The following is a 13,447-nucleotide window of genomic DNA, read 5'->3' as shown; positions in this document are numbered from 1 at the left end:
TCTGTGATGTCTTATGATATATGTAATTTGTTCGTGGCGAGAAACTATTATCATCGAACACCTCATCTTGTTATGACGAAGAGGGGTCGTTCAGAATGTCCATTTCGGTAGTGAGGAGCCCAGTCCAAGGTGCTTGTGATGCTCGAGTCATAGAAACTGGAAACAGCAGGTTTAAAGAGTGTCTGACTGCCACCCCACCGTCTAGACAGACGTCTCAAGACTCGCAAGAAGACGACCCAAACGACTCAGCCCCTGATGGTGGTACAGCAGCGTGGCTAATCGTGGTGGGTGGATGGTGTGCGATGTTTTCCAGTTATGGATGGCTTCATAGTAAGTTGCTGTATGGACGATGGTTGAGGAGGCTGGGATATTCGGGTTCACTAATAATCAAGATGAAAATTTACAATAGGCATCGGCGTGTTCCAGAACTACTATCAGAATGTCATGTTTCCTGGATATTCTGCAAGTACGATCGCGTGGATCTCTTCCCTCGAAGTCTTTCTCATGCTTGCTTTAGTAAGATATAGCTTGCTCGTGGGTCTTCGTGTTCAACATACTGATGGTGCGAGATTTATACAGGGCCCTATTGTCGGCTGGCTGAGTGATACCTTTGGACCGCGCGCAGTCGTCATCGGAGGCTCATTCTTCCATATCTTCGGTGTCATGATGGCTTCTATATCCACCAAATACTATCAGATTTTGCTCGCGCAGGGAATCTGTAGTCCAATAGGTCTCTGTGCCATAGCGCAGCCAGTCTTGAGTGTCATGCCCAACTGGTTCAACAAACGGTGCGGATTGGCGTACGGGATCATCTCTACTTCCGCCGGTATAGCAGGTATAATATTGCCGATTATGATCAATCGACTCATTCCCAAAGTCGGCTTCGGTTGGGCCATGCGAATTGTCGCATTCATGATGTTGTTCTTTCTCATTATCGCTGCTCTCACTGTGAGGGAGCGCGTGCCTCCACGTCCAGAAGTGCTAAACAGAGAGATCCTCTTGCGCCCTTTCTGTGATGTGAAGATGGTCTTGCTTCTTGTAAGCGGCATTTTGCTGAGCTTTGGGGTGTGGTGCCCAAGTAATTATATTGTCACATCGTCATTGGCTGTGGGAGTGCAGACCAATCTGTCACAGTACCTCGTGTCCATACAGAATGCAGGAAGGTGAGTCTCTGCCCCCACTCTTTAATAGTACCAGGAACAATATATTGATGTACGCTGTAGTCTTTTTGGACGTTTCTTTTGTGGCGTGTTCGCAGATAAGTTCGGCACATACAACAGTTATATCTCTCTCAATGTCTGCTCCGGTATCCTGGTGTTGGCACTTTGGATCCCGGCTACCAGCAACTCAGCCATCATCGTCTTTGATGTACTGTTTGGATTCACGTCGGGCGCCTACTACACTCTTCTCGTGGCATTGGTGGCACCCGTAGCCCCGCCTCGAGAGATTGGATATTGGGCTGGACTGAACTTCTTTTTCGCATCAATCGCTGGACTTGTGACAGGGCCCATTGGAGGCGCAATATTAGCCCAAGATGACGGATCTTACTGGGGAATGAAGGTCTACTCCGGCGTTCTCCTGCTTGCGGGAAGTGTAGTTGTGCTGGGGACGCGACTGCGACTGACGGGAATGGTACTGTGGGCAAAGTGTTGAGTGTCTAAAGCGTCATCTCAATACTTCTGTGTATGTATCTGGTATCTCACGTCGCTGCATGGGAATCTGGTCTGGTGTTATCGGTCGCCACGTGTGGTGGATGACGCATTCGTTGTTTGACTGACGTAGATTGGGACCGATACAGCTGAAACTATGCATCGCCGGATTAAACAATCATATTACGAGCACGGAGGAAGACACAGAAAAGGCCTTTATCGAGTACTATTGCACAGATGGTGGTTGTTGATGTGAAGCAGAAAGGAACTGTTTCTGAGGATGCCTCCTGATTGGCTGGGGAGGATGCCGAATGCTGAGTCAGGAATGGCCATGGCGATGACGTTAATCAGAATAAAGAAGGCTCGAAGAGCAGGTCTGAAGTCGGGAATGAAGACAGACCGACTATGAATGGCGTACTGTTAGAGAAGGCTGCCATGCTGCAGACCATGATGTGGCGGTGCCGAAAGGGCCAGTGATGATATGTCAAGGTACTTAGTATAGCGGTACCTTGGGGACTGACGTGATTTGCCTTCGTCTCCAGCTTCGAGAACTGCGGTGGATGGAACCATCGGCTAGATTTGGGTTGGAGTATTCCATAGATCCTGGCATGTTTCATCATCGATTTGCTGGTTTCCTGTGCTCAGATGCACGCTGGGACCCTGCTGATATCATAGCCTCATCATGGCCCAGACTCCATCCGCGCCTGGACGGTGACATCAGATGCCAGTGCAGCCCAACTCATCAGCTATATAAACCCAAGCCGGTCTTGCGGTCTATTTCCAATCCAGAATAAACTCGAACAAAGTTGTTTAATAATCCAAAACACTCCATTCCACGCGAAAACATCACCAAGCCCAAATACCACATCTACCACTCAAAATGTCTTCTGATCCTCACCGCGGCGGACGTCTCGAGGACATGGCCCCCGAGGGCACTCGCATTCCCAATGATGCAGGCATCATGAACACCATCCCCTCCGTCCCGCGCCCCGACCAACGCTCCGAAGACCCCCAGTTTGATAACTACGGTGTCGCTCACCCGACCTCCGCTTTTGCCGCCGACAACTCCACCGACATGCCTCGCAGCACAAGAGACATGGCTCCCTCAGGCGAAGTCATCACCGGAACCGGTAACAGTTTCCCGGCTGAGGGCGAGTCCAAGAGGACCTTGATCGGCACCAACCACCCTGGTGCCAAGGGAGAGTCCAGAAACTTGAAGCATTCCAATTTGAACCGCAGTGCTTATGAGCGGTTCTCCGCGGAGGATGAAGATGCTATTGGCGAGCATCAGATCAGGAACGAGTAAACGCTACGCATATCTGGATATGCCTAGCATGAACATGATGTATTATAGATGAATGAAACGATTTTTACTATTGTGCTATATTTGGTGCCTTCGTAGATTTTCTTGATCGTATGCTTAGCCTATAAATCCTCGGTAGAGTTCGTCGAGAATGTCGCGCTTGCGCTTGCGGTCTGCTCGTTCGGCTTCGGCGGCTTCATCATCCGGCTCACCCTCGGGTTCCCGTGAGGCCCATGTGCGAATGGTCCCGTCGCCGTGGGCTGAATACATCTCGATCCCTTCTCCTGAGGAACCGTTGCCGCGCCAAGCAAGGGCGTTGATCCTCGCAGCGCTGAGGGCACTTGAGCGTCCCTGGAACTGCTGACGACCGGTCATAAGTCCCGGTACGCGGAGGAGTTTGACAAAAGCCCCCTCTCGAAGTTCAAACATGAAGATCTCCCCGCGGTCGTCTCTCTCATTGAAATTCGGCCATAAAAGGGTTTCTTGCCCTGGAATGACCATTCCGCGAGGTATAATTAGCGGTGCCCTTTCGGCCAGGTGCGAAGTTACACTGTTCCGCACGCGCTGACCGAAGTGCACAAGCGTATTCGCACCTGTCCCGGCATCCCAGACCCGAATCCGAGAGTCCTGGCCAGCGGTCACCAGGTGACTACCACTGGACGTCCACCGCACGCCGGTCACAGCGCCATTATGGGCTCGAGCGTGCGGTGAGAATGCTGGGCGGCTCTGGTAGGATGCTGGGATGGATCCCGGGCGTACAAGTCCGACAGCATCATCCATGTCTAGTGCAGCGATGGCTGAATTGTGGCCTCCTCGGCGGATATCGAAGAGAATTACTCTATTATCTGCCGACGCAGAAGCCAATATGTGTGGCTGATGAGGAGCCCATGATACGGACAGGACTGAAGATTCATGCCCGGGGAGACCATGCGTCGACAAGCCTGAACGTAGGTCAAGCAATCGGACCGGCTTCTCTGAGGTACCTACTGCAATGAGTAAAGGAGACCCTGGATTTGACGACAACGAATGGGTGTACGGGGTGCAATCTAGGTTGAAAGTGTGCACAGGTGTGATCGCCCCCGGCCCTAAAGCCGAAAGCTTGAGTGTGCCATCGTACGAGGTTGTCAAAATAGTAGACGGGGTGGGATCAAATGGGTATATAGAGACGGAGGTAATGGCACGTGTGTGGGCATCTTCATGCGAGGCTCTGTTGACTGATGCCACAGGCTGGTGCACATGTTTCAGATCCGAGCCCCGTGTCTCCAGATCCCAGAGATTAATCGAAGGATCTGCACCCCCAGAAACCATGCTGTCTACCGTTAATTGGAGCCAGGCACAGGATGGGTGTAACATACAATCGGCCCTCATAGTGATCGATGGCGAGCACATTCACTCCCGCCTTATGAGCGAATACTTCATCATCAAAGACCAATCCTGCATCCTCATGAGGATATTCATTTCCAGCCTGACTTTCTCCTGAGAATATGTCTCTACGTGCTGAGAAGCGAATGCCAGGCGCCGGCTCGAGCTGTTGAACAAGCCGTGTGGTTTGTGCGGCATGAAAGGTCGAGGGACTTATGGACCCTAAAGCCCTATTGAGAAGATACGCATTCATTCATTAGGCTAACAGAGCTGTTCTCCGAGCTCCGTGAAGATATAACCAGACAAGGCAGAGATGTTGTTGTAATCAGTAGATGGAATGACTTGCTCTCACATGACCGTAATTGTCGGAGAAAGGTTGTGCCGGAATGCCCAATAACGAAAGGGAAAAACTTCCGGGCGTCGCAAAAGCAATCGGAAGTATCAACTTGCCCGCCGGCAGAGTCTCATCCAGCCGTCCGGTTCTTCTTGAGAACAAGCTTCCTGATGCTTCCGCACGGGCGGCTTTAGCTAATCCGGGACTATGTCCTACGGCAAATCCCTTGCATTGAGCCAGAATTCTTTCGTCCGGCCTCCCACTCCGGATGTTGTCGAAGCCCAGGAACAAGATGAGTTCGGCGCCAGGCGACAGAAGCGACAAGCGACTGTCTATGATGCCGTTGCGGGTTAGTCCTCACATGGCTCTTCTCCCACTTCAGCAGACTTACTGTGTTCAGGTCGGGTGAATCATCATGGCTTCCTGCCCTCGGCCCCTTACCCTTCCAAATACCGCGATACGGCATCGTCCAGCACTCGTCCTGTCCGTCCCGAGGAAGTTCTTTTTCGTCGACAACATGCCCCGCAGCGCTACGAAGAAAACGACTTCTACTTTGCTCATGAGGCCCTCCCGCCCAGCTGCCCCCTCCCCTGCTCCGAACTACTTGAGGCCATTCACGCGTATTCGGCGGACTTCTATGACCATGCGACGATCGATGGAGGACGGGATGATTACCAGAGCATGGATGAGACGGCGTTAATAGCTATGGGGATTTTGATGGAGGAGATGGCCAAGGAATCTCTGGGTGAAACCGGAGACATGGTGCTCGTGGAGGGAGAGGAAATCCCGACCGACGAATTACCATCGGTTCCTCAGCTCGGCCGAAATATAGGCCGCAAAAGAGCAAATACCGGTCAGAGTAGTACGATGGCGAGCTCGGGTGATGAGCTAGAGAGCGTGGTGGCGAAGAAGAGGCGGCCAAAGAAGCGCAAGTTGGGTCGTAAAATGACCTCCGCAGCTGAGCTGGACATAGAAGATGATGAGAGGTGGTGAGGCTTAACATGCTACTCAGCGCCTATTGTGCCTGTGGCATAGCTTACCTTGCAAGATCATCGTTGCATCATTCATTCTGGTCCTACATGGATCGCATGCTACTATATTGGTCGCTCATCATCGGGGCATCGGAAACGAGTTCAAGACAATACGATGCGCGAGGATCGATATCAAAAGTGCTTGGCTGAATGCCCAACTGCAAGGGGTCAAGCATCTCGTCTTTCAGCAAGCCACAAGATTAAGATGCGTTAAACTCGTGGGTAAAGCAGGATTGTCTAAGCTCGAGCCATGTCCTTACTTTCAACTGTCCAATCGAGGCAGCAATAAGAAGCATCGTGTCTTTGCTTCCTATGCGACCAGTCTCCTCGCTCAGCCCTGGTCCACCTCACGAGCCAGCGCCCTATGCATGTTGCACATCGCAAATCTTAGCCCGCGATCATCGTCGACCCGGCGCCGCCAAGGTCTTGGCCAGTGCATCTGCTGGAATGCCGTTGAACCTTGATTGGACTGGCCCGTCCATCTTCATGCACCCCAGGGTCAATCGCCCTGCTCAGGTTTCTTCACCCAAGCATTCCTTGAGCGTTTGAACAAGGTTTGTGCGGAATGCACGTTGTATCAAATAGCCTGTTCCTATTAAACTTTCCTACGAGGTAGTCTGATAGCATTCACGAAATCCGTTCACTTGTAACATGGATATGTTTTACACTGCAATTAGAGAGTAGCGCTGGCGTGATCAAACCGCCAGTCAGATGACATGTCACCATGTCATTTCCCGCAACAAGCTGCCATTCCCGTACCAGTATACGGTCAAGGCCATCACTGCTAGAACTGATGCATCACCCCGTTTGCAGTCCGACCAGATGAGACGATCAAACAACCAGCTAAAGCGGGCTGTAATCATGCTGATCAATCGCCCAACAATTGGTAGCGCATCCTTCTGCGTCCTGCCGTGCAGCGCCTGACTCAATCACCGCACAACCAACGTTGCCTAGGCTTCCAACGCACCCCAGGAGCAGGCTACCCGTACATCAGTAACCAAGCTAAGCATTTTATGCCCGTAATCTTATGCACAAGTCTTACCTTAATCGCCCATTACTCTCCTCGGTACATCCTAACCCGCACACCGCAGACAAAGACCCCTGCAGCAGGACCAAAGCAGACTCCGGAGAAAGCCGGCTTAGACGAGATCCCAGCGCCAACTTACATCTCACGGCTGAAAGGGAGGGAATAATACTCTCGCCCCTCTGACCGCCGCTCATAGCCGTGTTTCATACGCTATAGCTCACCGCGATATAGAGTGGCCGTCAAAGAAACCTTATCGAGTGTCTCAGACCCTTTTTGCTTCCCCCAGCCATCTTTGCTATGTTACTTATGAATCTCACTCAGCTGACATGTGTTTTTTGTCGATAATTAACTCAACAGTGGTCAAGGGCAGGATGACATCGGCTGACACAAGCTTTTGCTTATGTCCGTGGGCTGCACGCTTGTATGGGATACGCGCAATTACCTGAACCGTGCGTGGTGCTTTGCAAAGATCTGCATCGGCTAGATGGACGCCCTATTGACTGGGGGTTGTATAGTGCGAATATTGCGCGATCTGTGCGTTTGGGGGTAGGTAGATAGGTAGTGTAGGTAGGTTGGGCGAACGGAGGGGTTTCTGGTTAGATACGGAGACAAGGGTCTCGGGGTGTTGCACTGATGCAGATGGGCAGTTTGCTTCTGCTCGGGAGACATATGTAGCCAACTCTCTTTTGGTTTTACGGTAATGGATTGCTTTGTTTGGTGTATCGCCCCCGTATGATGAGAAAATCGGGATGACAGGAGCGCCCTCTGTTGATGACACGACAGTAGCAAGGATCCAGCTCCGGGCTGTTATCTATATTTTGTCTCGCAGAACACGTTAGATAGAGATCGCCATTCAGATTGCTTGACAAGGGACCGGGGGCAGTGTCAGCAGACCTACGTATCTTCCCTACAAGGACAGAGGAGAGAGCGAATCCCGACGATGATGTCGCACTTCGACACAAGTGCCTTGCAAGGATGAGTAGAGCGGGGTTCCTGACCGGTAAGGGCAAAAGATTTAACAGAGACAGGAATAGAACGTCCTTGGTCATCCCAGGGGATGCTTCCCTGCAAAAGCAGGAAATGAACGTGATTGCCAGTAGTAATGAATACTCAGCAGCCCTACAGGGACGTCAAAACAATACCGAGGCCATTATAGTTGACGTTGAGCCCGTGATGCCACATGACCGGGGGAAGCTTGTACTGTTTGGGGTGTCCAAAAGTAGAAGACTACTCAGTTACTCACTCACCCACCGGTCCATCATCTCCAGTCAACTCCATCCTACAGCCAGTGAGTATGCTACCAACAGCACGGCATCCCCGAACCCCCACTAACTAATCTCGTTTATGCCTGTCAGCAACCTCAAACAGGAAACACTCCCCCCCCTCTCCACAGGGTCCAGACATAAGCAAAAGCCCAAGACACACAGAGGTAGCTAAAGGCTACCTGCCTCACCATGGTACGTTGACGCCTCCGTCTTTTCACCGCAACCAATGGGGCGAGTGATTGGAGTCCCCATCAAGGCCACTAAGGAAGGGGGGTACAGACAGACACACACTAGTATGTGCCTTAGTGGGCGCGTTAGCCTAAGGGTGTCTGTCGTGTTTTACGAAACAAGAACTTAACACGGAGAAAAAAACAAAAAATAACTATGTGTCGAGCTAGCCGCCTAAACTTTCCAAAAGTGCCAAACAAGCCCTGATCGTCTCACATCTGCGGGCCACGGGGACGTGCCACACCCTGAAGGATCTCGAGAAAATGATCCCATCGGTGGCCTCGATCAATGGGATGCAAGTGAAGGAATACATACAGGAATTGACGGATGAGGGACGGATCCGGGTTGAGAAGATCGGCAGTGGAAATTGGTATTGGTGTTTTGGGGGAGAGGAGAAGAAAGAGCGGGAGGAGCGTGTTCGGAGGTTACGGAGGGAGGTAGATCGGGTCCGAGAGAATTGGGAAGGTGCGGAGGCTAGATTGTCTGCGCGGATGCAGGCGAGGATGCAGGAGGAGGCAGAAGAAGGGGAGCATGGGGATGGGGGTGGTGAGGAGGAGCGCCGGAGATTGATGGAGCAGAAGGCAGTGCTCGAGCGGGAGACACATCAACTGCAGGGGGAGTGGATGGCGTTGGCGACGAGTTCGGAGGGGAAAAGCTTACCGCAGATTAAAGAGGAGACGGAAGAGTATCGGCGTCTGGCGCATCAGTGGACGGATAACATCTACATCTTGGAAGGGTATGTGGATAAGGTGACCGGAGGGGATCGGGAAGTGTTGCGGGCAGTGCAACGGGAATGTTATGGGGAAGAATACGTGGAGGGGGAAGGATTGCGTGAGCTAGAGATGGAGAGGGAGCCGGAGTCCTGATCACTAATGGATGAATAGGATGTGGTTGATGCTTATGAATTACGGTGGTGGTGGTGGTGGTAAGTAGTTGTTGTTATTAAGATGGGCCGTCATGAATCCATCAAATCCATCTGTCGGGAAGTTTGTCAGCGGCTTCTCATCACTAGTTAACTAGTGGTTAGCCAACTAACTAGTCGTCAAGTTAACTTGGTCCAGTCGAGAGGGACTAACTCACTAGTTCAGTTTGATTCGAGTTAATGAGCCACGAGGGGTGGTCAATGTGACTAGTCAAGGACAGGAAAATGGGAGAAGAATAATACTAATCATCATTCTCACCAGAACCATAGTTTCCACCCGGCAGGAAACCAAAGCCCAGTATCAACTTAGATATAATTAGGTGGAAAGTCGATTTGCTCCGAGTGGAAACCGCCGAGCCACGAACGGCCCAAGAGAAGCTTGACCTCGACCACAAGCCGGCTGCTTATCTCCATCCCTCCATCATCATCTTCTTCTCCTCCATCGATTCCTCTGCCTCTACTCCTACTGCTTGCTGACCCTGCCTTCTCCCCTTTCTTCAACCGGATCCATTCCTTTCTTTTTCCTTTTTTTCTTTACTATTCTTGACTCCCTGCGCGTCCTGTTCATTCCGACTGCTCTTTTGTCATCCTCTACCCACCCACCCACCCCCCCGTGACTGATTCCCTCCACACTAAATCCCGGGACTATCCATTCCTTTTCCTTCCCTTCATATCCTCCTCTCTTCCACCCCCTCCTCCAGCATATCCCGGTTATAGGGGCTAATCTGTCAACCCTTTGGCCGTAATCGTGGGAAATTCCAGCCGAGAAATGATGCGGGCCTGTCACCATTACTCTTGATACCTCTCCCTACTTGTCATCTTTCCTTCGTCTCTCCCTTTCTTTTCTCTTCCGTCTTCCTTTTCCTCTCCCCCCAAACTCCGAGATTTGAGACACGATCTTCCCCGACCAAACTCCCCGCATCCTCAGCAACCACCAGCGAAACAAGGGGACCCATTCATCCCACTAGGAACGCGCGCGCGCGCTTGACCATCTAGTGCTGTCTGTGCTGAGGCTGGGGTTGGAACTGGTCCTGGACCGGTCTCTCGAGAGACTGACCCTGCTGCTTCCTGTCGCTGTCGCTGCTGCCTTCGCGCCCGACGGCCACATCGGGCCGGTTTATCGGTAGATTGATCGATGGTGTCTGGACGGAGAATTTCCCAGCTGTCTCGATCGCGTTTTCGTCTCCCCTTGACTCTCGAGATCTGGACGGTGTGCTCTTCCTCCTCATCGACTCGCCCCCCCTTGCTTCCGCCTCGACCACCTGCTCTTCCTCGCCGTCTCATCACTTGACTGGCCGTAGTGACGCTGCTGAGCCCGGTCCTACCAGCCTCATCCTCCCCCTCCTTCGTCCTCCTCCCCCCTCCTTCTTCCATCCGCCCCTCCCCTGAATTCCGCCGTCAACAGCTCGTTGTCCGCCTGATTCCGATTTCCTTGCTTCCGGTCGCCATTCCTCCTTTCTCCGTTCCCTCCCTCCTCGTGCATGGATTGGGTCGTGTGTCATGTCCGTCAACCCTCTCCCCTCACAACCCCCCTCGCCGCTCGGTCGGAATCGCAGCTCCCTCCTCTCCAAATTTCGCTCCCAACTCGGTCAACGAAATCGCAGCATCACCGACTTTTACATCGAACCGGACGATCCTTGGCGCTCATACTTCCCCGGGGATGTGATCAGTGGGACCGTGGTCCTTACGGTGGTACGGCCCGTTCGCATTACACATCTGGTGGTCTGTCTCCATGGGTTTGTCAAGGTCTTTAAGAATACCGTGCCCCCGGGTGAACAGGCCCCGGATTTGGGCTTTCTGGGGCCGGGGCGCGGGCGTCGCGGTGCCGAATACCTGGGAAATGGCCTGTCTACACTTTTCGAGGACGAGGTCGTACTTTGCGGGGAAGGTCGGCTCAAAGAAGGGATCTACAAGTTTCGCTTTGAGATGTGCTTTCCCCCGTATGCGCTACCCAGTAGCATCAATGTGCGTGGCGATTCCTCCCCTCTGTATTAACATTATTGTGGGCCATACTGATCGCAATCCGCATCTAGTTCGAACGAGGCACGATATCATATATGCTTACATCCACCCTAACAAAACCGACCACGATCAACCCGACCTCGACGTGCCGGAGACGCGTCAACGTCCTAGAAAACATTGATATCGCACCCTTCCCCCCGCCCAAGCCGCGCGTCGTCACCCTCGAGCCCATCTCCCGCCGGTCCAAGTCGAAAGCAAAGGCCAAGTCAGCCGGATCTGACGCGCCTGATACGCTCTCCATCGATCCGACGGCCCACCGCGGCAACAGTCTCGACAACCGCCCCCCTCTGAGTCCGGCGCCCAGCAACGTCAGCTCGTCGAGTCGGCGGAGTAATAGCAGTTTGAGCTTCCAGGTCCCCAGCGACCCGAGCTCCTCAACCAGCAACGGGATGCGGAACAGCGAGGCCCGGAGCATCACCCCCTCCACGACGGATCGAACAATCATGGCTAAGGCGGAAGTGCTGCGCGCGGGCGTGTTGCCAGGGGATACCTTGCCGATCAATGTCACCATCAACCACTGCAAGCAGGTGCGCAGCGCGCATGGGATCATTGTGACACTGTATCGCCAAGGGCGGATTGACCTCCAACCTGCGATCCCAATGGGGAAACCCACGGACGGCAAGAAGCCCGTCTACGAAGACTACTATCCGCGCTCGCGGACCGGCTTGGGTGGCCTGACGCTTGGCAGCAGCCGTACCACCGGGGTGTTCCGCAAGGATCTAGCACAGACGTTTGCACCGCTGGTGGTGGACCCCACGAACCTCACCGCGCTGGTGAAGACCTCGATCCGGGTGCCCGAGGATACGTTTCCGACCATCACGCGCACGCCGGGGAGCATGATCAACTTCCGGTACTATGTGGAAGTGGTGGTCGACTTACGGGGCAAGCTCACGTCGCCGGACCGGTTTCTCCCTCGGTTCAACATGGTCTCTTCGGGCGGCAACTTCTCCTCCAGCGGGCAAGTGTTGAACCCGGCAGATGTCAACAACAGCGTGATCACGGCGAATTGGGCAGGCAACATTCTGGACACCGATCAGATTCGACGTGAAAAGGGCGTGGTGGCCGTGATGTTCGAAGTGGTTATTGGGACACGTGACTCGCAGCGCGGCGTGAAGGCTAAGGAGCGCACGCCTTCCACGGCCGCGCCAGTGGATCCCAACCAGCCGCCAGCTGGTCCGGACGGCGAGACTTGGACGACCGACCAATCCCCGACTCCCAATGCCGAAGGGGAATATGTGGCGCAAGAAGACTACGGCTTTCCGCGGGAGCCATCCCACTGGCCTGAATACGCAGGCCAGGAGTACACGGGCGAGCCACAGGCATATCACCCGCTTGGGGAGATGGTGTCGACGCCGCCGGCCGACGAGCCGAGCGATGAAAAGAGCCGGCTACGGCGGGCTGAGCAGATGCTACTGCCCAGTCGCCCGCCGGACGATGCCGGGGTTGGGCCATCTGAGATGGCGATTCCGACGGCGCCAGTGCTGCCGGAGGACGACCATCTCAACGACTACCACCACCTGCCGTCACCGACGGAGAACGGGACCCCGCGGGCGGTGATCTCTGCGGAGTCGGTGCAGACGGTCGTGCCGGGCAGCAGCGCGATGGGCGCGAACGAGGCCGGGCCGCCAGGAGAGGATAAGCAGGAGCTTGAGCGACAGCGGTTGATGACGGAAGTGAGTGCGCCCGAGGATATGGAAGTCACAGAGGCGCCTGGCAGGTCAACGGATGCGCCGACGGCGCCGGTGTTCCACGACGACCAGGACGACCATCAGCTGGTGGGCGGCGCGGCGCGCGGCGACGAGGCATTACCGCGATATCAGCGGTGAAATAAAAAGGCGTTTGTGGGGAGTGAGTTCTATTGCTTGCATTGCGGGATACCGGGAGATACCATCTACGTTGCAATGTTTGGATTTTATTTTTGAATTAATTATGAGCAGCCTGCGGCATTGAGGGCGTACATAATAGAGTTGCATGCATTATTGGTACAATTCTAGTACTATTATAATGGCGGATTGGTAATGGGATAGCGATAACAAATAAGCAGTAACTAAATAGATAACCAGATTAGAAAGTCCCGTTAGGCTGAACTGGAACTGGAACTGGAACCAACCCGGTCGCGCCAAGCCCGCTCTAACCTCCGATATCTCATTTCAATCTCACCTTCTCATCCTCTCTCTCTCTTCCTCTTCCTCCCACCTCACCCAAACAATCCCAACCAAACCCCTCCATCCAAACTCACGGGAATCCTACCCCCGTAGGCCCTTCACCATGGCCTTCCGCAACGGGTCCTTCGCGACCTTCCTC

General features: G+C 53.6%; 7 protein-coding genes across 7 annotated transcripts; 5 read left to right on the top strand and 2 right to left on the bottom strand.

Moving 5' to 3' along the window:
• Positions 1 to 95: 95 nt before the first annotated feature.
• On the top strand, positions 96 to 1,653 carry An04g07510 (uncharacterized protein; the record flags this gene model as incomplete). Its single annotated transcript, XM_001402076.1, has 4 exons — positions 96 to 330; positions 410 to 516; positions 580 to 1,163; positions 1,224 to 1,653. 4 exons carry the CDS (start codon positions 96 to 98, stop codon positions 1,651 to 1,653), a joined length of 1,356 nt encoding a protein of 451 aa, XP_001402113.1.
• Positions 1,654 to 2,529: 876 nt separating this feature from the next.
• Positions 2,530 to 2,955, top strand: An04g07500 (uncharacterized protein; the record flags this gene model as incomplete). The annotated part of the gene is made up of 1 exon (XM_001402075.3): positions 2,530 to 2,955. One exon carries the CDS (start codon positions 2,530 to 2,532, stop codon positions 2,953 to 2,955), a length of 426 nt encoding a protein of 141 aa, XP_001402112.1.
• Positions 2,956 to 3,069: 114 nt separating this feature from the next.
• On the bottom strand, positions 3,070 to 4,260 carry An04g07490 (uncharacterized protein; the record flags this gene model as incomplete). The annotated part of the gene is made up of 1 exon (XM_001402074.3): positions 3,070 to 4,260. The coding sequence occupies one exon, from the start codon at positions 4,258 to 4,260 to the stop codon at positions 3,070 to 3,072; it is 1,191 nt and encodes a 396-aa protein (XP_001402111.3).
• Positions 4,261 to 4,855: 595 nt separating this feature from the next.
• Positions 4,856 to 6,143, top strand: An04g07480 (uncharacterized protein; the record flags this gene model as incomplete). The annotated part of the gene is made up of 3 exons (XM_001402073.3): positions 4,856 to 4,997; positions 5,049 to 5,637; positions 5,684 to 6,143. 3 exons carry the CDS (start codon positions 4,856 to 4,858, stop codon positions 6,141 to 6,143), a joined length of 1,191 nt encoding a protein of 396 aa, XP_001402110.3.
• Positions 6,144 to 8,160: 2,017 nt separating this feature from the next.
• On the top strand, positions 8,161 to 9,302 carry An04g07470 (uncharacterized protein; the record flags this gene model as incomplete). Its single annotated transcript, XM_059747646.1, has 4 exons — positions 8,161 to 8,163; positions 8,370 to 8,935; positions 9,084 to 9,124; positions 9,247 to 9,302. The coding sequence occupies 4 exons, from the start codon at positions 8,161 to 8,163 to the stop codon at positions 9,300 to 9,302; spliced, it is 666 nt and encodes a 221-aa protein (XP_059600636.1).
• Positions 9,303 to 10,621: 1,319 nt separating this feature from the next.
• On the top strand, positions 10,622 to 12,969 carry An04g07460 (uncharacterized protein; the record flags this gene model as incomplete). Its single annotated transcript, XM_059747645.1, has 2 exons — positions 10,622 to 11,086; positions 11,155 to 12,969. The coding sequence occupies 2 exons, from the start codon at positions 10,622 to 10,624 to the stop codon at positions 12,967 to 12,969; spliced, it is 2,280 nt and encodes a 759-aa protein (XP_059600635.1).
• A 97-nt stretch (positions 12,970 to 13,066) lies between these two features.
• On the bottom strand, positions 13,067 to 13,447 carry An04g07450 (uncharacterized protein; the record flags this gene model as incomplete). The annotated part of the gene is made up of 2 exons (XM_059747644.1): positions 13,067 to 13,190; positions 13,383 to 13,447. Coding segments are annotated over 2 exons (189 nt in total), but the record flags the coding sequence as incomplete, so codon positions are not given.

Source organism: Aspergillus niger (assembly GCF_000002855.4).
Source record: "Aspergillus niger supercontig An04".
Lineage (NCBI taxonomy): Eukaryota > Fungi > Ascomycota > Eurotiomycetes > Eurotiales > Aspergillaceae > Aspergillus > Aspergillus niger.
Note: the sequence above shows the minus strand (reverse complement) of the source record. Positions and strands in the feature narration are given on the sequence as shown.